Source organism: Mastomys coucha, unplaced genomic scaffold (assembly GCF_008632895.1).
Source record: "Mastomys coucha isolate ucsf_1 unplaced genomic scaffold, UCSF_Mcou_1 pScaffold22, whole genome shotgun sequence".
In the NCBI taxonomy this organism is placed as follows: Eukaryota; Metazoa; Chordata; class Mammalia; order Rodentia; family Muridae; genus Mastomys; species Mastomys coucha.
In genome coordinates, this window is record NW_022196905.1 from 90,096,716 (window position 1) to 90,121,610 (window position 24,895).

The 24,895-nt window shown below is 36.9% G+C and overlaps 1 protein-coding gene across 1 annotated transcript in view; it reads right to left on the minus strand.

Annotated features, from left to right (window-relative positions):
• Positions 1-2,668: 2,668 nt before the first annotated feature.
• Antxr2 (ANTXR cell adhesion molecule 2) overlaps positions 2,669-24,895 on the minus strand; it is a 125,986-nt gene continuing 103,759 nt past the window's right edge. The window contains exon 17 of the mRNA XM_031336899.1: positions 2,669-4,574. Coding sequence (XP_031192759.1) covers positions 4,536-4,574 — 39 coding nt within the window. The 3' untranslated portion in view covers positions 2,669-4,535. The remainder of the gene's footprint in view (positions 4,575-24,895) is intronic.

Here is a 24,895-nt window from a genome sequence, read left to right on the forward strand (position 1 = left end):
CGGGCAACACAACACAGACACAGTCATTGTTAATCAAGTGGGCTTTTCCTTTGTTTTGATTTTTCTTTAGTCCAGTGTTGACTGGGGAAAGTATACATTTTAAATTTCCATAATGTGTAAGTTATCTCATAACTACTTCAGAACAGGGGTTTTCTTTTGCTTTTTTATATGAACATTTGAGATACCCAGTGAAACTGGAAGACCAGAAAAAAACTATTAACAACTTTGCCAATGTTTTGCTCATCTTCAGAGAGGTTTTAGTCATACATTGACTATAGTACCAGTTGCTCCAACAAATTCTTCTGTAAGAAATTAACTAAGAAATTACTCCATTATGATTAATTGTCAAACTGTATGTTAGAGTTCAGTGCGTCTTTTCTGTAACTAAAATGGCAGTTTACAGAGCTAATACTATCAAACTTTACAAGAAAGAAGGCACTCATGACAAATTTGAGATAAACACTAAAACCTCTGATTTCATTGTTTTCATGTAAACAGCAGAACTGGGAAGAACTTTTGGTATGACTGAAGTGGTGGCCTCTCAAGCCAGCCAGCCATCTGCTCATTGGGTGCCATGTAGAACATCGCTACCTGCTTCCCAAACTGATAAATATAGAAAGCAACTTATACAAGAACATTTATAGAGAGATGTATGTTTTATACCTAGTACTTTCACATTATAATCTTCTTCTGGCAGGAGTACAAAAATATATTTTACAAACCAGCAAGAGGCCTGCTATATTATGGGTTTTCAATAAATTTATTCATTCTTTTACCCAATTGACTGAATAAAATTCTAGTATATTTAGAAATATACTAAAATTAAAATGTTCTCAGAATATTCCATAGAAATTGACTAGACAACACTAATCTAATGAGACTTCACTATGGCTGCACTGACTACAGACAGCATTTTCTAGCTTTGTGAGCTTACTACTTTCTTTAACTATACAACAGATGCATCAATTAGTCTAAGCATTTAAAGTGTGTGCTTGTGTGTGTGTGTGTGTGTGTGTGCAATATACATTTCTCCTGTGTGCATATACACACCACCTTGATAGTAGTAATTAAATTATAATAAATTTACTAATATAATAGGAATAAAAAATCTAATAAAAGTTAACCAGAATATGAAAAGGAAGAAATTACAATGGTTTCTCATACTTGCATTATAACCTTATTATATTTTGTCTTCAGAAGTTTCAAACACAGCATCTGAAAGACACCAACTAGAAATGTCTCCATCAACTTGCTTGCCACAATACAGATAATGTTTCAATCTTAATTAGTGTGCCTCTGAACAGTAAATATGAGACATTCAGATAATGAAGTTTAGTTCATAGAGACATTCATATCTTATATCTGATAATGATTTATTTTTAAAAAATAATGAATAATTTGTTTTTTAAATGATTAAGACAAAGCTCATTGGAAATATAAGAAAAACTTCTCACTAATTTGAAGTATAAGGTTTTAAACCTTATATACTGTTAACAAAATAGTAATTAACCATAGATGACAGATGCTGCTCCCTAGTCAATGGAGACTCTCAAGTTTTACTCTGCATCTCATTGGGAAGGAAATATAAATTTTTAAAATAGAATTAACTTGGGGGAAGGCATCAGAGCTGCAACTCTTAGCACCAAATGTTTCTTCTTGGAGCACCAAATGCTTTATGGAAAACATTCCAAGTATCAAAGTTTTCAGATAGATAAATATTTATGGATCAAATCCATAAAGAACAGACATTGTTATGAAATATATATAGATGCCTTCAAAACTTTCTTTCTAGGCAGAGGAGACACATAAGTTAGGAGTCATTTCCCACTTAATTGCTTTTGCAACCTTATGTAACACAAATGGATGATGGACTAGACTCATTTGTTTGTACAAAGAAGGAGATCTCGACTGACATCGTGTCCAGATCAATCACATGGGAGCTACTGCTATATATGAAAAGTGTCACATAAAGATTCTCGATGTTCTTTGCCAAGAAGATTAATTTTAAAAACAAATTCTTCTCATTTCTGCTAAGATCTGTGATTAAAGCATAACATTAATCTGGTTCATAACTTCAAGGGCAATGAAATTCCATCTGCCTCTGAACCTTATGAATGATACTTTCTGAGTCTATGTATAGATGCATGACTCACCCTCTTCATTTACAGCTCTTTGTTGTATTTTTATTACACATCCTCCAGCCAGTGCAACAAATCTCAAGAAAGCTATTTTGCCATTTAAAGGCAGTGGTTTATTTACATTCCTCATGGTACAAATATGCTACATGATTCTGTAAAAATTTGAAATGGTTACCAAAGAAACATAGCCAGAGCTTCTGTAGTATTTTTGATGCTCTTAAAATATCACCAATGGGTGTGCCTGCATCAGAAATTAAATGCCTTTTGGGGAAGTGGCCGTAGGTCCTGCTTTAGAGGCAGACACAGAACAAACGTCTACAAAGACTCATTGCAGGAAGAGTTAGGTGTACTTACCAGCCTTCTATGTACACTCACAGCTTGTACCTATAACACCAACCATGAATTAAATGGAACATGCTGGATGATTTACAGTGGGAATAGAATTCCATTTTGTTTCTAACCAAGGCAGTTGTGTATCCAATTCAAGAAAGTGCAAGTTCTATATGAACTTAAAGAAATGATAAGAGAGACACAGGTAAAAATTTTTATTCACTAATATGTGGAGGTGTGACTTTGGATCCAGCCAGTCAGTGACATAAATAAGGTTGAGCAAAAAAGACTGAAGCGAGAGAGTGTAGGTGTGTGCATTTGTATATCTATGTGTGCGTAAGGCTTCTTGGAGCAGTGCCACAAACCTGGACACCAACGAAAAGTATCACCGCAGTCCTTTGAGATTTCCATGAAGAATACAATGCGGGTAATTATATGAGGGTGCTCTAAATCGCTCTTTCCATCTCATGCACTCACATGCCCGCCAAACATGAAACGTTCGCCTTCTCCCTTCCAAAGTGATGGTTGTTGAACTTATTTTTAGTGTCATTTGATAAGCCTTTGTGCTCGCAGAGAGACATCCCACTGACCTGGCCACTGGTCATTGTCTATACCAGTTCACATCAAAGCAGGCGCACTTTGTCAGGTTTCCAGTCGAATATCCATTTCGCATCTGAAGTACAGTATCGAAAGTGACTACATTATCTGAGCTATTTCCTTCAGCTGCTGCCGCCTTCCTCCCCCACCGTGTTTCTGCTCACACTAACATAATTTGGCATCGTTGACATGACATGATGGTGATATTTCTAAAAATTTATAGTATGTATATTGTCCATGCTTTCTGATGGCACCCCTCCTGATTTTAATTTATAAACTGAAGGAAGGAGGGCTCTTTCCCAGGCTGAATCACAACCAAGGTGCAGTGCTCCTCAGTTTCTAAGTAACATGCATACAGTGATAGGTCATTCAATGTCAAAAGGCATAAAAAAGATGAGCAAAATCTTCACAGGCTGCTGCTTGCTGTTGCCTTTAATTATATTAATTAAACTTTGAAATTTTCATGCAAAGAGAGTTGCTGGCTTGTGACGCTGAAGAGCCCTTGGAGACTTGAAGGAAGAAAAAACCCTGAGCGGAAGCTTTGTGGTTACAGCTTCCTTAAATTAAAAGCCAAACAAACACCTACGTGTGTTTACAGACATTAATGCTTTATGCACTGCTAAATCCCAAACACTGAGAAAGGGGGATCTACCAGTCAGGGGACAAAGTCTCAAATCACAAGTCCTTATGCTGTGCTCCAGGTCTTTGGTTGGAGGGGGTCTTCTTGTTGAATTAACGCTCTATTAATTCTCTTGTCTCAAGTGCATAATGAAAGAAAGGTGTCTTGGAAAACTAAAGGGCAAAAATCCTGCTTGCATCCAGTACCTTGAGGCGTCTCATCTTTATTTTGTCATGCGTGTGCACTTTCAGTGTAACAGTGACAAGATTTTCTAGTCAGAAATTTCCTGTAAGGCACAAAGTAGTGGAAGACTTGGAAAGGCTTTGCTATCTGACATAGCTACAAGGCAGTAGACTCCATTATCTGGTTAGCCTGGTGGGAAATTTCATGTTTTGCTTATAGCTGTAGATCTTGTTGAACAAAGGCACATGCACCACGCATGTATCCATGTCAGCAGCACAGTCTCCATTGCAAGCCGGCACGGCTGGTGGATTTGCAGTCCTGGCTTTGGTATCATTACATCATCGATGTGTCTGCTTTGTCCTCTTACACAGTCAAAATGAGCTTTGTATAAACCATAGCACGCAAATTAGCATTCCTCGGGATTTTCAGTGTCGTGAATCATGGGCTATTGCCGATGACTTTCATCACCTCTCATGTCGATGGCAGAACAAATGTTGGAAAATGTTTAGTGCACAGAAAGTAGAAGGCAGAGGAAACATTTCCTGACAGAGAGAAAATGGGCTATTGTCCCAAGAACTTCTGAGATGCACTGGACTGTCCGTTCTGTTGGAAATCAGCATCATGAAGATACGCTGTCTTCTTATATTTTTATTCTTTGTGCTCCCGCCTTATTGATGTGGAACCCGGGAGAAGTTTATGCATCGGCCCTGAGGGAAGAAGGAAATCCATGGTAAAATAAGAAAGCAGTTGTTTAATACTCAAGGAACATCTACTTTCCATAGCAAGACGTGGCTAATGATACCCAAGCTCAGAACAATGTCCACATCAGTCACAAAGTCATATCATTTTCCCTGGTTCAAGACAATATGGCTCAGATTTTATTTCATGTTATTTTATTTATCGTGTACAGAAAGTTTACTTATTTAATGGTGTGCTAAAATCTAAGTAGAAAAAATCAACATGGGATTAAAACTTTGTAAGTGCTGTCTGAAGTGTGGCACTATTGTCATAGAATCAAACTATCAATAACATCACCTTATACATTTCTAAGAGGAAGTAAAATGGATGGATTGTCTTATGCAATTCAGTGATTCTAAAATGTATATATAAGGAAAATATTAAAGAAGTCATTAAAACCAAGGAAAAGGAAACTTGAGACTGGCTAGAGATGCTTTCTTTGTGCTGTACCTTATTCTAGATCACAGCCTCGGTTGCTGACCCACTTCTCACACCACTATAGATACTGCTATCCCAAATTAAGCCTATTTACTTGAATTACATATTTTTAGAGAGTAGTTGCCAGTCCAGTTTCTAAACACTTTAGTGAAGGTAGTGTACATATATTGATTCATAGAATAATCACCAACCCAATCATTATTTGAAAACAAAATTTCCAATTGTTGATAAAGACTCTCCCTTCCCCTTTTCAACAATACTGTTGACTTGTGACACATGACTTGTGTCCAGAGTCCTCCACTGGCTAAATATAGCCCACTCGAGATTAGCCCACTCCTAGTTTAGGCCAGAATTATCATGCAATTAAGACTTCTATTTGCTATTACATCTGCTCTCAAAAGCTCCTCATGTTATAGTTTCCCGTAACGTGAGTGCTTATTTGGAATATGTGGAACAGCAGACAATTCAAAAACCTTGAAAAATATAATGGAAGAAGATAAATTAGAACATAGAAGTTGGTTTTGTCCATTTGGTTCTGGAAACAACTGCTCAACAAATTTAGGGATTTCAGACCACTTTTGAAAACAGGAAACCATAAAAACAAAAGAACTAGAGTTTTTAAAACCTCCTAAAAGACAATTGTCCATCCCAGTTTTGCCTCCTACATAATTTTGGAGGCAACAACATTTCTACAAATACTAATTTTATTAGTTTGTACCTAGCATCTGAATCAGGTGGCATAAGTTTTAGATTCTAATACATAACATTATCACAAATCATTCTTGTTAATGAGCACAAAATTTAATTTTCTTAATTTTTGAATTTGTGAATCAATAGTTTTTAAACTAATTTTCTGTATTTCAGATTATTCTCTAGATATAAATGAAATCCATATATACTGTTCTGAGACCTTGGAAAATACCCATATTGCATATTTATGCATTAATACAACTAACTTGAATTTGATGATCTCTACAAATAACTGAGTCAGGTTTGAGTGATAAAAACATTTGTCAATAAGCATTGAGTTATATCAATGTCATAACACTTCATTACTTTCAACATGAATTATGAATACACTTCTTTTTTTTTGCTTTGGGGATTACAACTTCTTGAATGCAATGGAAGTATGATTTAATTTATTCATTTTGCATGAGAAAATATTAGACGTAGAATTTTCTAAATATTTAAAGAAACTACATCTAGGGAAAACAAATACAAATTTACTAGTGATTTTAGGCCTATATGCAAGTATTTTACAGTACACTTCACTATAAATTCATTGTGATAATTCAAATGCTGCATTATAAATTCAATGTGATAATTCAGATATTAAGCTGTTGATCTTTCTCAGTAGACTAAAATCAATTAGGCAAATTAATTCCAAACCAGGTCATTCCTAAAATAAATAAATGTTTCCTAGCATGTAAGAAAGGTATTTCTATGTTGATAACTGACATTATATTATACAGTCTTTCTATGTCAGCATTATTCATCTAAGAAAAGGTATAATTTTAAAGGAATAAAACTGCCATTCTTTTAAAGCATACTGTGTTATGCTACCTTATGTTGAACACATTGGCTAATTACTGAGTGTCTGTGGCAAGGAAACAACTCACATGCCTTTTAAATGGCAATATAAATTGGCAAAATCTATAAGGCAAGTGACTATGCAAAAACAGGCTGCAAACACTACTTTCCTATCTTGGGACAACTACCACCACTCCTCTAATCTTACTTTGGGACTCCAAAACAATAAAATGGCTAGGCAGATGCTAAAATATTCACCATAGGATTTTTGTAACGGGAAAATTATATTATTGAATTATATTTCTGCTCAACAATTCAGAAAACAAATTACAATTCATCTAATTCAATACCATGTGGCAAGTAAATAAAAATATTTAAAAGATGAAGGAAAAATGGTAGTGAAAAAAGAATGGCAATTTTTCATATATATATATATGATCATAACTGTATAAATATGTGTCTGAAAAGTAAAAGACTAGTAGACAGATTACCAGCCATCTGAGAGGAGTGGGACTGTTGACATCTTACTTTTCATTATTATAGTTTCTGTGCACTTGTATATTTAACCACTTTAAAAGAAATACTAATTTTCAAAGAATAAACTCAGTGCCCCAAAATAAGTTCCCTTACAATTAAAATTCTTTACAATACTATTTGTTTATAAGTTGTTAAAATCACCCCAAACATATACTTAGGTTTTGCTCTTCGGAACCACATTAACTGCTCTGTCAGACATTTCCAACATTTGGTGGATTCGTTCTCTTGTCTGGGTTGCATCTGACAGTTAACATCCAGGTGAATCTGTCAGAATCGCACTTGCTAAAGGATGCAAGTGTATGGAGTCAACTGATTGACTAGTATATCTTGGGTCTACACTTAGCATTTTCTGTAAATGTATGATCTATAGGTAGCAGTGCAATTGCTACAATCTAGAGTCTTCTTTTCTTCATTTTTAAAGTACTAAATATCAGGAGTTTCAATAAAAAGGCTGTTCAGACGGCTAGCAAGATTACTGTTAGCTATATATTTAAATATGCTTGTTCATGTATGTGCAAATACATGACATCCCTAATTATACCTTACTGCTCATGTATCCAGTCCTCCATTGTGTTTACCTAGAAGAGAAAGACTGCAATTTTTATGTATCAAATGTTCTAGCCATGTTGCTAGCTAAGACATGTGTTTCTCTGTTCAATTAATAATGCAAAATATCCAAAGGTACATAGTAAAATAGCTTAGGAATCCTTTCTTTATAGACAACTGACAAAACTCTCTTTGAGGAGAAGACATTAAGTGAAACTATTTCTCTCCATCAGTGGTGTTCTTGTTCTGTGGTTCATGAACTACTGTGGAATCTCCACATACCCAGAAGCCACCTGGGTTTGGGTGGTCAGTGTGAAGTTCTCAAACAAAATTCCACCCAAGGCTCAAATATTGTAAGTCCATACCATAAGATTTTTTTCCTGTACTAAAACTTTACTTTGATGACTCATAATACAGAAATTTAACCAGACCTTATGTTATTTTATTTTTTATAGCTTTCATAAATGTCTTCAAAGATCTCCAATATTATAATATTATCTCTATAGTTTTTTATAACATAAGGAGTCTGTTTGACCATTGGGCATATAAGAAGACTGGGTTTTGGATGATTACTGTTTATGATGACGATAGCAAAGAGTCAGTTTAGTTGGAGCTGGGACAAATGTTAGGCTAAGCTCACATGCTTCCCTTTTGTTACACAAAGACAACTATATAACTTAGTCTTTTTCTCTTTCTGCTTAGGTTGTTGGAAGCTCTTCTTCGGCTGGGTAATTTAAAATAACAAGTTTTCATTACAGTGTACTTTCTGATATAATTGAACTTGAATTTGGCTCATGATCATTCTCCTATTTTTATTCTGCTCAAGCTTTAGTTTATATTTTCTTTCAGTTCTTCTTTAGAAGTAGTGTAGGGTTAGGCAAATATAAATTAATGCACACTTCTTTATTCTTATGCTTCCCAATCATAAAAAATATTAAAATGGATCTTAACCTTCATAACCCTCCAACAACAGATCTCTTTAACCTCTGCCTTGTACAGGAGGCCCTATCACATCTACTTTTCCTTGTTTATTCTGGCGGTATTTTAGCAAAGTACCAAACAGATAGTACTATGTAGATGCCAAATGATGACTTATTTGAACTGAATCTGAATTACAAGAAACAAACAAACAAACAAACAACAACAAAAAAAAACATAATGTGAACTTGACATTTAGACATGGGACATGCTGAAGTCAAGCTATTCTTCTATGAAAATAAATCTACTGATTCTGACGACTGAAATGGACTAATTTTACGGAATTCTAGGAAACAATATATCCCATACAAATCAACACAAGTTAAAAATATAGCTAGGCTTGTGATGCATGCTTGCAATCCAGAACTTGAAGGTAGAGTAGAAAGATCAAGAGTTCAAGGTCAACATTAGATGCAGTAGCTCTACGGCAGTCTAGGGTGTGTGACACTCTGTGTCAAAAACTAATCTGGAAATGTATCAACATTCTCAACTTACCTTTTAAACTAGAGTGCACGTGAAGTTTTATTCTACTACAAACTTTTACCATAAGAAGGAACAGAATGTACCAAGTAAGAATGTACTGTGACTAAAACACCAATGATAACAAATGGTAACAAGACTAAATTCACAGTCAGATCTGACAGCTTTACCTTCACTCAAGTGATATCTCAGGCAATAACTAGAAATCTTCTGAGTGAGGATCTATCTTACTGACATTTCCCCAGAAATCATTATAAGCAATGACCCTTCTCTTGGGTGTCACAATAAATAAGAAATCTAAAAGAAAAATATCAGAACCATTACTGTTCTACTGTTAACTAAAGCAACAGAGGAAAAGAGAAGAGCAGTGGGACCCAGTATGTTTGCTGCCGGAGATATGGTTCTTTCGCAGTGTTTAAAACCTGATTCCACCTCTTCTTTTACTGTGGTCAGTACCAGCAGCATTAACCAGAGCAGACACCATGTTTCCCACTTCTGAAGCATTAAAATTCCACTAGCATCAGTTTTCACATGACCCTTTACTAGCTCTCTGCACAGGATGTATTTCACTGCTGTAACCATCACAGGATTATGCTAGCCTCATAAACATCCATTGACAAGCCAATGCAAACAACTGCACTTTAGTTGAGACTTTTCAAACACGGGGAGCTGATTTATTTTTATTTCCATTTCTCAATGACCTCCCTAGATCTCCATGCACAGTGTAATATTAAACACAATCTCAAATGATTAAAAACAATCAAACAAACAAACAAAACCACAAATACGCAGACATATGGACATAGAGATCCTACCTGGAAAGTTCAGGAAGGCACTATTGTTAGGGACCAGAGAACACAAGAAGCCTTTTGAATGTCAACTTCCTATATTAACTGGTGATACAACACTAAAGCAAACTATATACAGCTTCACCATTTATAGAGAATATGAGCTAGAGATGACTTTGCCTAAAACTGAAAGATTTTCAGCTGGAATACAACTCTACACAGTTTTCTAAAGGAAGTTCAACCCATACATGTTCATCTAAAATAGACCATAATTATATGTTACTAAAGGAATTGCTGAGTTCACTTAAAATGTACCTTCAGAACTGTCTCTTCATTCTGTCATGGTTCCTGCAAAAGTTTTGTAACTATATAAATTAATACTTACTTTGCAAATACTTACTTTGTTTATTGTCAGTTTTGAAATTTAAGCACATAATTGGCAGTGAATGAAACATCTTAACCATCAGTCAAAATAAGAGATGAGATGATCCTTCTAAGATAGTAATTGCAACACAAGATGTGTGTGTATGTGTGTGTGTGTGAGAGAGAGAGAGAGAGAGGAAAGAATCTCTCTCCTCTCTTTTCTCTCTCTCTCTCTCTCTCTCTCTCTCTCTCTCTCTCTCTCTCTGTGTGTGTGTGTGTGTGTGTGTGTGTATTTTTTTGACATTTTTCTGGAAACCATTATTGGCAAGCCCCTGCTATGCTTCATAATAAATTATAGTGGGAAGTGGATACCCAAAAGACACATTGCATCTGTACACAGTCAAAATAGATTTCTATGTATTTTATTCTTTGCTTAATTTTACTTTATTAGTTATATCATAGGTAGTACAGCAATAATTTTTCTTTCCCTAATTTTAGTCAGATTATAGATTATGTCTTAGGTAATATTAAAAATGAAGGCATCTTTAAAAAATAGAACATATACATACATAAAGTTGCCAAGTTGGTAAAGTGCTTGTCGCACAAGCATAGGGACCTGAGTAAGGCTCCCCAAGATCCATTTATAAAATGTTGTTTCTATGGTAGTGCATTTCAGCAACCTAGAGCTGCGGGTCGGGGATAGTTGTCAGGAGACACCAATGAGTGGACTAGAGCTCACTAGGCAGAGCTCACTAGGCAGGTAGGCCAGTCAAATGATGAGCTACAGTTTCAGTGAGAGGTTGACTCTAAAACTAAGGTGGGCCGTAATTGAGGGAGAGCCCTGAAGTCACCCTCTGACCTCCAGGCATGTGCAAAGATGTACACAAAACATGCACACACTCAGATGCAACAGGGAAAAAAAACAGAGAAAAATTAAAAAGTAATGCAAGACAAAAAATGCATACAAAAATGTAAATTAATCCAAACGTCTATCATTATGGGGGAAATCCGTAAACTAATATATAGACAATAGAAGAATATTATTATTCTAGAGAATGTTATTCCAATGAAGGCTACAATAGGAATATGGCCAGGGTTTATTAAAATAATTTCGCTCACAGCCGGGTGGTGATGGTGCACACCTTTAATCCCAGCACTTGGGAGGCAGAGGCAGGTGGATGTCTGAGTTCGAGGCCAGCCTGGTCTACAGAGTGAGTTCCAGGACAGCCAGGGCTATACAGAGAAATCCTGTCTTGAAAAAAAAAGAAGAAAAAAGAAAAAAAGAATTCCATTAATTTATCTGGATGGTATGATATCTATTAGCTTTTATGGTATAAAAAACAAAATATAGTTGGATTAATATATAGCTATATTTTTAAAAGAGAATAATTGCCTCCAAAATGTATTTAGCAAAAGATGGGGAAATACTTTTTATTATGTGACACCAAATGCAAAATATTTACATATTTTACTATGGAGGTAGAGTTACTTAATTAATAATAAAAAATATTCTACAAATAAAACAGTGTCACTAATGTGATCAAAATTGTCAAATGTGGGAAAGATCCCACCACAGGCCAAATAACTTTACTAAAGAGCCAGGAATTAGTCTGCTGAAACCTACATCATGAATTGTCCCATATTTCCTTATCAGGGGAACACTGGGAAAAGAAGCATCTCAATGAGAGTTTGGAAAAAGGCAAGAGAATAAGAGTCTCTGGTACCCAGCCACCTCCCCAGCCACCAGGATGTAACTGTGCAAACTATGAGCTAAAGGACTGAAAGGATCCTTCCTAAGCTCACATGATCCTTAAGGAAATGCAAGACTGAGATCGTGGGTCCATATACCTTGTAAAGACAGACTTTTCAAAATCCAAAATCCAAACATTAAAGGATGGTAGTTGTTATTTAGAAACATCTCCTGGAAACCAAAAAGTTTACAGATGGGCTCTAAGTCAGAGAGAGAGAGAGAGAGAGAGAGAGAGAGAGAGAGAGAGAAAGAGAAACTAAAAAGATCTATGAAGAAAAATTTTAACCTTACTGTATAGTTCACTGTTGAAACCAGTGAAATGCAGCCCAGAGAAAATACCTATCAATGATCGACAGAGAAAGTGGTACATGTTACTCCAGGGATAAGGAATATATAGTGTCATCTGCCTGCCTCTCATTCTTCCCTCTGTATGTGCAATTAATTACATATGTCTACCTCAAATTAAGATAGTTATTAGCCAAACAGAGGAAGGACTGCAGGCTCCGAAGGGGACAGGAAGTCCAACAGAGTCAACTAACCTGGACCCTTGGGGTTCTCAGAGCCTGAACCACCAACCAAAGAACATACATGGGTGCCTTAGTCAGGGTTTCTATTCCTGCACAAACATCATGACCAAGAAGCAAGTTGGGGAGAAAAAGGTTTTTTGAGCTTACGTCCACATTGCTGTTGATCACCAGAGGAAGTCAGGACTGGAACTCAAGCAGGTCAGGAAGCAGGAGCTGACGCAGAGGCCATTGAGAGATGTTTCTTACTGGCTTGCTTCCCCTGGCTTGCTCAGCCTGCCTTCTTATAGAACCCACAACTTCCAGCCCAGGGATTGCACTACCCACAAGGGGCCCTACCCCCTTGATCACTAATTGAGAAAATGCTCCACGGCTGGGTCTCATGGAGGCACTTCCCCAACTGAAGCTCTCTTCTCTGTGATAACTCCAGCCTGTGTCAAGTTGACACACAAAACCAGCCAGTACAATGGGTTAGACCTAGGCCTCCCTGCTCATACATAACAGATGTGCAGCTTGAGCTTATGTGGATCCTGAACAACTGGAGTATAGGATATCCCAAAAGCAATTACCTGTATGTAGGATATGTTCTACTAGCTGGGTTGCCTTGACTGGCCTTAGTAGGAGAGGAAGCACCTAGCCTTGTAGAGACTTGAAGTGTCAGGGTGGAAGATATCCAGGGGCCCTCACTTGCTTAGAAGAAAAGGGGAAGGTAGAGAGGAGAATGATTGTGGGAGGGGGTGACTCAGAGGGGGGGCAGTGAGTGGGACGTAAAGTGAATAAGTAAAAAAAAAATTAAATTAAATTTAAAAAGATAGACATGCACATATACAGAGACACAAATAATATACATATATATGGCTTACAATACAGCCTAACAAACAAGAGCAAATAAAACCTATAGTAAACATATTTAAAAATCTTCTGATAAAAATTGATAGCATGCATATTGAGAATTTCAAGTGACATATAAGTTTCAAATGATACCCTGTATGAAAATTGGTATATCTGGTTCATGTAAATTGGACACAGTAAAACACTTACTGATTTATGTAATTTCAGCTTTTCAATTGAAAAACAAAGTAAATAAGCACTAATGCAAGATCTCTGAGGCAGGTGACCATTGTCCTCTGGGACATCACTGCTCCATGAGGAATAAATGTGAACAGAATGGGAAATAATTGCATAGGTCCACTAGGATCACTGAACAATCTAAGCTTAAAAGTCAAAAAAGCTCATGGTGTCCAGACAGAATAAATGCACAGAAATGCAGGAAACACAGCAAAATTTCAGGACATGAGAGCAAATCATAAATGTTTCCCTGCTAGCTTTCCTTTCCTGTAATCTCCTGGGATACAAGAGAGGTCATGATGACAACAGTGATAGCTGAACTCTCCTCTAATCTCCTGGGATACAAGAGAGGTCATGATGACAACAGGGACAGCTGACCTCTCCTCTAATCTCCTGGGATACAAGAGAGGTCATGATGACAACAGTGATAGCTGAACTCTGCTCTAATCTCCTGGGATACAAGAGAGGTCATGATGACAACAGGGACAGCTGACTTTTCCTCAAAACAATGTGGGCTGCCTGACAATGGAACATTCTATTAACTTTTAAAAATCAAATATACTTTATATATTTATAGAAAAGAAAATGAAATAATCTGAGAAGGTGAGTGGAAACTGACTTTAATAGAATATGATTGGAGTTTGGGTGTTTTAGTCTGTTAAGGCATGTAAGCATTCTTCATTGTTTATTGTTGTTTTTTAAATGTAAGTTACTTAACATGTTACTTCAACTTGAATAGATGCTGATGTTAACTCTATAAAGCACCTTTTCTTTTAACAAGGACATAAATAGTTAGGGCTGTAAGGTTTCCCATGACCAAGAACCTCTGTCACCCCGAAGGTCAGTATCTTCTCTCTGGTCTCATAGCCTGCTTTCTTCAGCATTCTCTGCTCCTCCTGTATCCTTTGATTTCTTTCTCCATAGAACTAGCAGGGAAACTTGATCCCAGGACTTCTATGACTGCTGGCTTTTCTACAAGGGTAATTTTTCCAAGAGTAATCAGCACTTTTTTGGCTTTTTATCGCACAACCAAATCCCCACCCAATTTTGGAATGGTACTGGTTATTTAACAGGACATTCCACAGGAAAAAAAAAAATCCTCAAATTTTACGCAGGTTTGAAAACATGCTTCATGAGTAATAACCACTAAAGAAAGCTATGGAAGTATATGGAACCTTAAGAACTTCAATCTGAAGAACAGTTGTGGATTACTTTTTGAAGGATTACCAACATTTTTTAAGTATGTATATATATCTATTTGTGAGTGTATGTATATAGCTGTAGATATCTCTAGAGACTAAAAAAAAAATCAGATCTCCTAGAACTTAAATGGCGAGCTGTGAGCCATCCGAAATGGGAACACAGATCAGAACTCATGACATCAGGGAGGTGAGCATTCTAAGCTGCTGAAACATCTCTCTAGTCATGATTTTTTGAAAGATCTTTCTGAAACTTTAACTGGAAAATTAGCTGCTGTTATTCTGTTTGCTTTCAGTCCAGAAAGGTCTCAAGAAATACCTTCAGTCTAATAGTATATATAAAGGTAATTCAATTATGAGACCACAAATGTATGCTTCAAATATTTTTAGCACACTTGAGAAACATAAGTTTAAATAACTGCTGTCTATATTTTTATGTTTAATAATTAAACATCTACATGCCCAAAGTCAGGGTCTAGTTTTGAATATATGCAGATTAATATGGTCTAAATTCTTAGAGCAACAGACAAATGACTGCATTTGTTACTAATTTGAGATCATAGATGGATCTAGAAGATATCATCCGGAGTGAGGTAACCCAATCACAAAAGAACACGCTTGGTATGCACTCACTGATAAGTGGATATTACCCCAGAAGCTTGGATTATTCAAGAGACAATTCACAGACCACATGAAGCTCAAGAAGAAAGAATACCTAGAAGGGGGAACAAAATACCCATGGAAGGAGTTACAGAGACAAAGTATAGAGCAGAGACTGAAGGAATGACAATCCAGAGACTGCCCCACTTGGGGATCCATCCCATATACAATCACCAAACCCAGCCACTATTGTGGATGCCAACAAGTGCTTGCTGACAGGAGCCTGATATAGCTGTCTCCTGAGAGGCTCTGCCAGTGCTTGACTAATACAGAAGTAGAGGCTCACACACATCCATTGGACTGATCACAGGGTCCCCAATGAAGGAGCTACAGAAAGGACCCAAGGGGTTTGCAGCCCCATATGAGGAAAAACAATATGAAATAACCAGTACCCCCAGAGCTCCCAGGGACTAAACCACCAAGCAAAGAGTACACATGGTGGGACTCATGACTCCAGCTGCATATGTAGCAGAGGATGGCCTAGTCAGTCATCAGTGGGAGGAGAGGCCCTTGGTCCTGTGAAGGCTCTGTGCCCCAGTGTAGGGGAATGCCAGGGCCAGGAAGTGGGAGAGAGTGGGTTGATGGGCAGGGGGAGGTGGGGATGAAATAGTGGATTTTTCAGAGGGGAAACCAGGTAAGAAGAGAATATTTGAAATGTAAATAAAGAAAGTATCTAATTAAAAAAAAACCAGAACTTCAATAGTTTAGTTTATATAGCCTACAGTGCTTAAATGTATTAAAATACATTTGCATATATAGCTAATGTATTTCCAAAAATGGAAAGGAAAAGGGTGAAAAGTTATAAGTATATCTAGTGTTATTTTTTTTCTCTCCCAAATACTGGTTTCTTCCCCAGATTTGAGTCCTGTTCCCCAACAGGGAGAGGGTGGGTTGGTGGCAGGGGAAGGGGAAAGGGAATAGGGTTTTTTATTTTATTTTATTTTTTTTGGAGGGGAAGCCAGGAAAATGGAGAACATTTGAAACATAAATAAAGAAAATATCTTAAGAGAAAGAGAGAGACAGAGAAAGAGAGAGAGAGAGAGAGAAAGAGAGAGAGAGAGAGAGAGAGAGAGAGAGAGAGAGAGAAAGAGAGAGACAGAGAGAGAGAGAGAGAAAGAGAGAGAGAGAGAGAGAGAGAGAGAGATCATGGAGAAGAAAACTCCCAACAGTACTTTAAATACTTCCTGTGCACCAACTTAAAGCTGAGAACACATGAAGACTATGATGGTTCTATATGCAAAACAGCTTATAGGTTCCAAATAAGCTTTGAAGATAAGCCATGGAGGTTTTCTGGCAAGGGAAGATGGCAGACACTGTGGCACACATGTCATCTCACTGAACAGTGACTACACAATGGCATTGAAAGGGAAGTTCATGTTACAGTTTGGAAAGAAACTAAATGTGCCTAAAATTACCCTTTATTTGACATGGTTACCACTAAGTGACATAGTTTCTATCAATTATAAAAAGTAAATTTTAAAATGATTATGAAAATAGTAAACATTTCAAGAGACACAATAAAACTCAACAAAATGAAAAGTATAAATATTCAACCTTAAAAGAGTTTATATAGTACACAGGTACATTCATATAACTAGAGACATGGTAACAAGAGTGTTTCAAAATAACAGTAGATTAAATATTAAAAGTGTATGAGTCATTTTATGTATAAAGAATAGTTTTCTATCTCCAAAGAACTCAAAAATGGCAACAACAACAATATAAAAGGAGATTAAAGTCAAATTATAAAACATGACTAGTTGTAACAATGCAGCACACACTTGACTATAGTGTGACACTTCAGTGTAGTATGCATGTCATAAAGCCAGACCCTGAGGTTCAAGTCTATCTGCAAGTCAAACATTGCATAATGCTAATGACATATCATAAGACTTATGGATACACAGGTAGATGTGTGCATTTTTGTGTGGATAGTCTAGGTAGGTAGGTAGGTAGGTAGGTAGATAGATAGATAGATAGAAAGATAGATAGAAAGATAGATACAGATATGCATATAGATAGAGAATAGCAAGACAAATAAGGATATGAGTATAAATATAAGGGTTAATGTACAGAAATACATCTGATATTCTAAGCAAACATGTTTTTTTAGTAATAATGTAATTTATTAACATAACATTTTCTGAAAAGAAATAAACAAAAAACATAATTAGATGCTAGTACAGTGGGTTTATCATTATAATAACTCTTCCAGTTCTTAGAATTTTCATGTTTTAGTATATAAGAGTAAGTGAGTATATAGGTGCATTCATATTATAATATGAGAGAGACAGAGAGAGAGACAGAGAGAGAGTATGTGTATGTGTGATCTGCATGTCTGTTGGATGTCCTGTTCCGTCACCTTCTGCCTCATTCCCTAGATACAGTGACTCTCACTGAACCCGGACCTAGGCTGGTGGCCAGCAGGCCTTGGAGACCCTCTTCTCTCTGTCCCCTGCAATGCTGGGTTTTCAGGTTCAGGTGTCCATGTCTTCCTTTTACATGGGCTCTGGAAATCTGAACTCGGTTCTTCATGCTTTCATAGCAAGTGTCTCCTTGCCTCAGTTTTTCTTTTCTTGTTTTTAACAAACCAGTCTTGGGAATTTGTTTTCAGCCCATCCATCCTGTTTCATATACTACAAACCTTATAAATTTTTTTCCATTTTCTTTTTGTTTATTTGTATATTTTTGTTTTGTTTTGTTCTCATTGTTTCTTATAAACATTAATTAAGTGATCATCCTGTAGTACAACTGATAAAATACCAGATGAATGAGTTATTGCTGATGTGTACAATCACAGAAGGCATGGTAATATGCGCCTTTAATCTCAGTTCTCTTGAGGCAGAGGCAAGAGGATTTCTGTGAATTCTCAGACAACTTGGTCTACATAGTGAGTTCTGTGAGTTCTAGAACAGCCAAAGCTACATAGACAGACCCTATCTCAATAAATAAATAAGTAAAATTAATAAATATTTTTTAAAAAATTAAAAGGAAAAAGAAATATCAAATCAGTTTTGAAATTTAAACTATATAGGTAATATTCTCTGACTCCTATAACTGACTTTTTTTGGTAGGGATATTGAAACTTTCAGTCTAGCAACACAGTGATTAGTGACCAATAAAATAAAACGCAGTGGTTGTCTTGCCTAACATCATGTCTACAGACCTACATGCCACTGCTCACTAACTGCCTTATAATTAATCAGCAGCTACCACCACCCCTTGAGCAAGAGTCTCCCTGCTTCCCTTTGTCATAAGGATTTTCAAGTACAGCCCAGCAACTGACACAGCAGAGAAGTGGACAGATCGCAGGCTGGAAATGTTCTAAACCAGGCAACAGCAGGCACCCTGGAGAAGCTGACCTTGATGTCAGTGCTGAACACACAGCAGATGGCGGAAGGTTGGGTCTGCTTCATGGTGGAAGCCACCAGCAGACAGAGACAATGGAGGGAAGTAGATATTCCAGTTCCGCAGCAATTCTTAAACCCACAAACACCCGACCTGGGCAAGGAGGAACAGCTCCATCACTGACCACAGCAGGACCCGGAGGTTTAAATGGGTGCAGTTAACACCAGCGTTCATTCTCCTCTGTGTCCACGTTATTGAATCAGCGTTTGAAAGCCACTCCACACAAATAGCATAGCCCTGCCACAGATGTTGTGAAAATTTCAGCAACCAAACCAAATCAAGGATTTCTCATTCATGTCATTAAATAGGAAAATGATAATGCAGAACACTTGGTACAGATCTTTTCTGAAACAAGTGTTTTTTTTTAAAAAAAAGTGCTCAAAGGTGGCAGTAATTTTTAACAAATATAAACATTTGTTGATTTTGGATTGTTTTAAAAAAATAACAGAAATATTCCTAAAATAATGAAAATGGGAGTTGGAGAGATGGGTTATCTGGTAGAGGCACCTACTACTCTTTCGTAGGACTCAGGCTCTGTTCACAGTACCCACGTGGTAGCTCAAAACCACCTGCAACTACAAATACAGGTGATTACATGCCTCCTTTTACTGCTACAGGATCCCACACATACGGTATACACAAGTACTCTCAGAGCAGGCACATACTCATGCACACACACACACACACACACAATTAATTAATTAGTTAAAAATTAATAATGAAACCTAAGTAAGTAGACTAACTTCAACTAACATTCCTTGTTAACAGGAAATGGTAAATGAATAGAGAAAGTCCTTAGCTGTACTTCCTTAATGGAGAGCTATGCCTCCTGAGGTGAAAGACTAAAGTAAGAAGTAAACTATAGCAGGAACTGAGGACAGGCATACTTTGGAGTTGGGAACATGAAAGACGGGAAAGCTGTAACTGCAGTAAGGGATGATGATGATGTAAGTCCTACTGTTTGTAACGTCCGTGCTCTTTGGCTTGAATTTCAAAGCCTTATCATTTCAAGAATTTGGGGGGTGATACAGATCATACAGTGTTTGCACTAAGAAGAGAATCTGAATTTGAGCCCAAGAATCCATGTAAAAACAAGAGCCTGGCCTTGGAGTATGCATTCAGAATAACAGCCCTAGAGAGGGAGACACAAGTGGGTCATGGCCACTCATTATTCAACTATCTCAGCCTCACTTGTGAGCCCCAAGCTAGTGGGAGCCTGTCTTTTTTTATGATTCATAGTTCTTAAGGAAAGACACTTCAAGATTTACCTATGGTCTCAACAGATATGCAAACACACACACACACACACACATGCACACACATACACACACACAACTTCCCACTTGAAAATACCCCTTTGATGACTGAAGCAAATAAGTAAGGTATGAAGTGCCATGTAGCCTTACAACATAACTGTAAAGCTGTTGCTTAGAAGCCATCCCCCACCAAAAAGCCTAGCATGACAGACAGAAAGGCTGTGGGAAATGACAACAGTGTCCTCTTATTTGAATGCTGCCTATGCGGAAACCCAACAGTAACAGTGTACATTTTAGGTTGAAATGTAGAATGTATGTTTTTTTAATCACATTTTTTCCAGCAAAATCAACACTAATCTTTAGAACTTGGAAAGCGCTCAGTGAACATTATGGTGTTGGCACCCCCCAAGAATGGCCAATTATATCCGCATTTTCAAATAGTCTCTTCGAGAACGCCAGTGCACCTGGGAGAATGACAGCCAGCTGTGCATTCTATTTGGTGCTGTTAAAATCTGTTTTACAGACATAACTTAACATTCTCTTTCCCACTCCAAACGATGATGGCATCGAAGCCTTGGATAATGAAGAAAACATATTTTATGTGGGTTTTTTTTTCAGTGCTTCTAGTTTTAAATAACATCTTAACATATGTTTAAAACAGAGCATATGGAAATAAGAAGAAGCAAATCTGAATTCCAGGCACAAATATTGGTTTAAAAGATAACACCATGCAAACCTATTGCTTTTATAGTGATCTCGAATCATGCATATCAAGAAAATTAGACACCAATGGGAGCACAATGGTTTTCTCTAATCTCACCATCCTCTAGGAATTCATAACGTCTACAAGTAACATCTCAGTCTTCAGGGGACATGAAACTCATTTCCACAGTCAAAAGGATGACATCAGAGCTTTTCATATATGGCCAGGGTCAGTTTTCATTGATCAGCAATAAAAACCACATCTTTATAAACCAGCCTGTGAGAAACTACTGCAGCTGGCAGGCAGCTTCGGGGTAACTACGTCTACCTGGCTCTTGCATCAGGTACTATCTATGAACAGGAAAGCCCCAGAGAGCCAAAGTCTAGCCTACAATTCAGCATCATTCCCCAATTCTCCAGACAAAGAGACTTTTGAAAGGAGTTGTTTTGCTTTATTGCTCTTCATCTGTATGGGAAGAGACAATTTATGTGTAAGAGCAAGCAAATGAACTTAGGTAATATTACCAATCAAAATGTCCTTAAATAAATGGCTTCAACATCCTATTTTTTTAAAATTGGGAGAGGATAAAAATTAATGTTTAAAACAATGGCTGCATGAACTGCCAAGATTATGAGATCAAGACTAATCGCTACACAACTCAGTTAAGTGACAAATATTTATAAATGAGAATTTTCACACAGCACCTAAGCATAGAGAACCCAGCCAGTTTCATGTTTCTGTTATGCTTTTAAGGGTTTTTAGTTAATGGGTTAACAAGAAGTTTTATTTTATCAAAATAGAACAACCCAACTTTACCTCTATCTATACAGAACAATTTTCTATTATCATATTTCTAGTATACCCAACTCAATCTCAAGAACTCTCAGTTCTGGTCCCAAGTCCTCATAAACTACATGTCAACCACACAGGCAGAAGGTGATGTGAGCTAAAAAGTCAGGGAGAGAAGAAATTACCACATTGAAGCAAAGGATGAGTTCTGACTTCCAGTTGAAAAGGGAAAGGAGGATTTGTAAAGCTCTATTAAAGACTTGCATGCTAATGTATCTATTTCATTGCAAAAATACATCAACTTCATCAAACAAGACAGCTGCACATAGCAAGTCTATAGATATTTTTAAATGAACTAAGAAGTCCGATTACATTTCTTCTATAGAAAATCTGTTGGGAAGTTACTATTCCATCCAGCATGAAGTCTATGTATTTGTATTCCATGCCAGTCCAAACGCCTGAGTGGGGAAAACCAGTACTATTGTGTGTACAGAAACACTGGCAGAAATGTTCACAGTAACCAAAGTATAGAAGCAACCTGTGTCTACTAGTGGATTTTTAAAAAAGTAAGAAAAATACTTTTACACAACTTATTTCTTAAACATTAAAATAATTTTAAAGAAAGAGAAAAAATGTGGAATATAAAAAAGATGTTATTCATCATTTAAAAAGAATATTCTGCCATATACAACAAAATTGAAGCAGGATGACATTGGACAAAGTCACAGAAGCCAAACACAGAAAGACAAGGACCAGATGATCACACTTACAAACAAAATATTTTCTTAAACGTCAGACAGTGCAATTAGGTGATGGCAAGCAATGGAGGCCGAGGACAGAAAGGCAAATGTTGAAATTCTCATTTCAAAAGGTGTTTCAAGACCTACAGTGTGAAGATTATAACTAGTAATACTGCATTGTGTTCAAGCTATGAGCTACAAATATGTTTAGTGTTGCTGCCTCTCTCTCTCTCTCTCTCTCTCTCTCTCACACACACACACACACACACACACACACACACACACAGAGAGAGAGAGAGAGAGAGAGAGAGAGAGAGAGAGAGAGAGAGAGAGAGAGAGAAATAGAAACAACAATATCAACCAACCAGAACCCCCAGAGCTCCCAGGGACTAAACCACCAGCCAAAGAGTACACATGGTGGGACTCATGGCTCCAGTTGCATATGTAGCAGAGGATGGCCTTGTCTGCAATCAATAGAAGTCCTTGGTCCTGTGGAGGCTTGCTGTCCCAGCAAAGGGGGATGCTAAGGCCACCACTTAGGAGTGGGTGAGTGGGTGAGGGAGAACCCTCTTAGAGACAAAGGGAGGACGGAATGGGAATTTGTGGAGGGGAGATAGGGAAGGGGGAAAAAACCTTTGAAATATAAATAAATAAAATAAACAGTAAAAAAAGAAAGTTTGCTATGGAAGACAGTTAATGTTCGATTTTAATAGTAGTTATACATAAATTATTTTATATCACACATATAACAATATAAAATAAGAACTATAAATTATTTATAAAAAAAAGTAAGGAAGAAATAGAAGCTTATAAAACTATCACTATCCTACCATTCACCCCTTGGGATGGCTAATCATCATTTTTTAAAGTGAAGAAATAACAGTTAGGAGTGGATATAAAAAAGTCAAATCCATGTGAGTGGCTAATGGGAAATGAAAATTTATATGGTCTTTCTGGAAGTATTCAGAAAATAACCACCCTTTCTGATGTGGCTCTCAAGGACCTGCAATCAAGAACTCCTACATCAATGGCAACATTATTCCCAAGAAGCAGAAAGTGAAGGAGCAGAACAGGAGTGTCTATTCGGGGATCAATCAGTTTTAAAATTAGATATATGAATACAGAGCACTCTTCTATTCATCCTCCAAAACATGAGTCTACTACTCCTACTTTCCCCAGCCACTATAATTCCTTGGTGCATTCTATATACTTATCTTTATATGAAGAGATAAATGTGGCTCTCACCTCTCATCAACAGTTTCCTTTTCAACAGCTAGAGACTACCACAGACATCCATAACTCGTGAAAATTCAAAGACTATCAGCCAACCCCAAGTTATAGACCCATGATACAGACAACTCCTATACCTGAGACCATAGAAGATGGGGTTTGGGATGATTACACAAGCCAGAAGACCAGGATGTCTGCTGCCTTCTAGACAGCTGCACCTATGGAATATCAACAATATAACAATATGGCTCCCTAAGAAAGACCCACTTAAATGACAACACAAGTTGGCATGCCAATGTGAATAGAGGAACATCACAATTCCCCACCACCAGATGAAGAGTGACAGAAAGTCAATGGCTGCTGAGATAAGACTAAGTCTGCCCTGGGAATGAGACTCCTAATATTTTGTCCAAATCCAAGCACCAAGCCTTGATCACATAGACATACATGAAATATTAAGTGAGCTTGTTTGCATGTGTGCATGTGTACATGTGTATGCATATGTGTGTGCATGCGTAAGAATAATAATAAAGCTGTCAATAATTTGAGAGAGTGGGGGGCACACCATAGCGTTGGATAGGGAGAAAGAAGAAAATGATATAAATATAGTTATGTATGTATGAAATTCAAAAAGATAAATATTTAACTTCAAGAAAAGGAAATGAAATTCTAACATTACATGCTATAACATGGTTGCACTTAGAACAAGTCATACCACTGAATGACCATTCACAGAAGAGGGATGCTGCATGATGCCATACATGGGTAAACCTAAAACTGTTACACACTCAAGGAGAGGTGACACAGTGGCTACTGGGGACGAGCAGAAGCTGAAGGACTGTTCTTTGGTGGGTATGAAATTTCAGTTTGCGTTAATGATAAAAACTTCTTGGAATGTATAAAAGTCGTGGTTGTAAAATAATATAAATGAATTCAATGCTACTGAATGGTACATTTTAAAATGGGTAGCATAATAACTTTTGCATAATATATAATTTAACAAAATAAAATATTGTTATTATACATCTCATTTTTAAGTAACTGAAATGTGATTATAGAATTCAGTGCTGAGATGAATTTAAGGTATACAGATGAAGGAGGGGTTCAACAGGAGAGAAAGGACAAGACAAGGACAATATATCAAAAAACTGTTATAAATATAATAAAAAATGTGGATAAAAAACTTAATTTCCCTATAGCTACTAAGACTTTGGCTATAAAAATAAAACTCTTTTTTTTTATTAAATTAACCCTCTGTATTAGTCAGGGCTCTTTAGAGTCACAGAAGTTATAATAGTCTCTA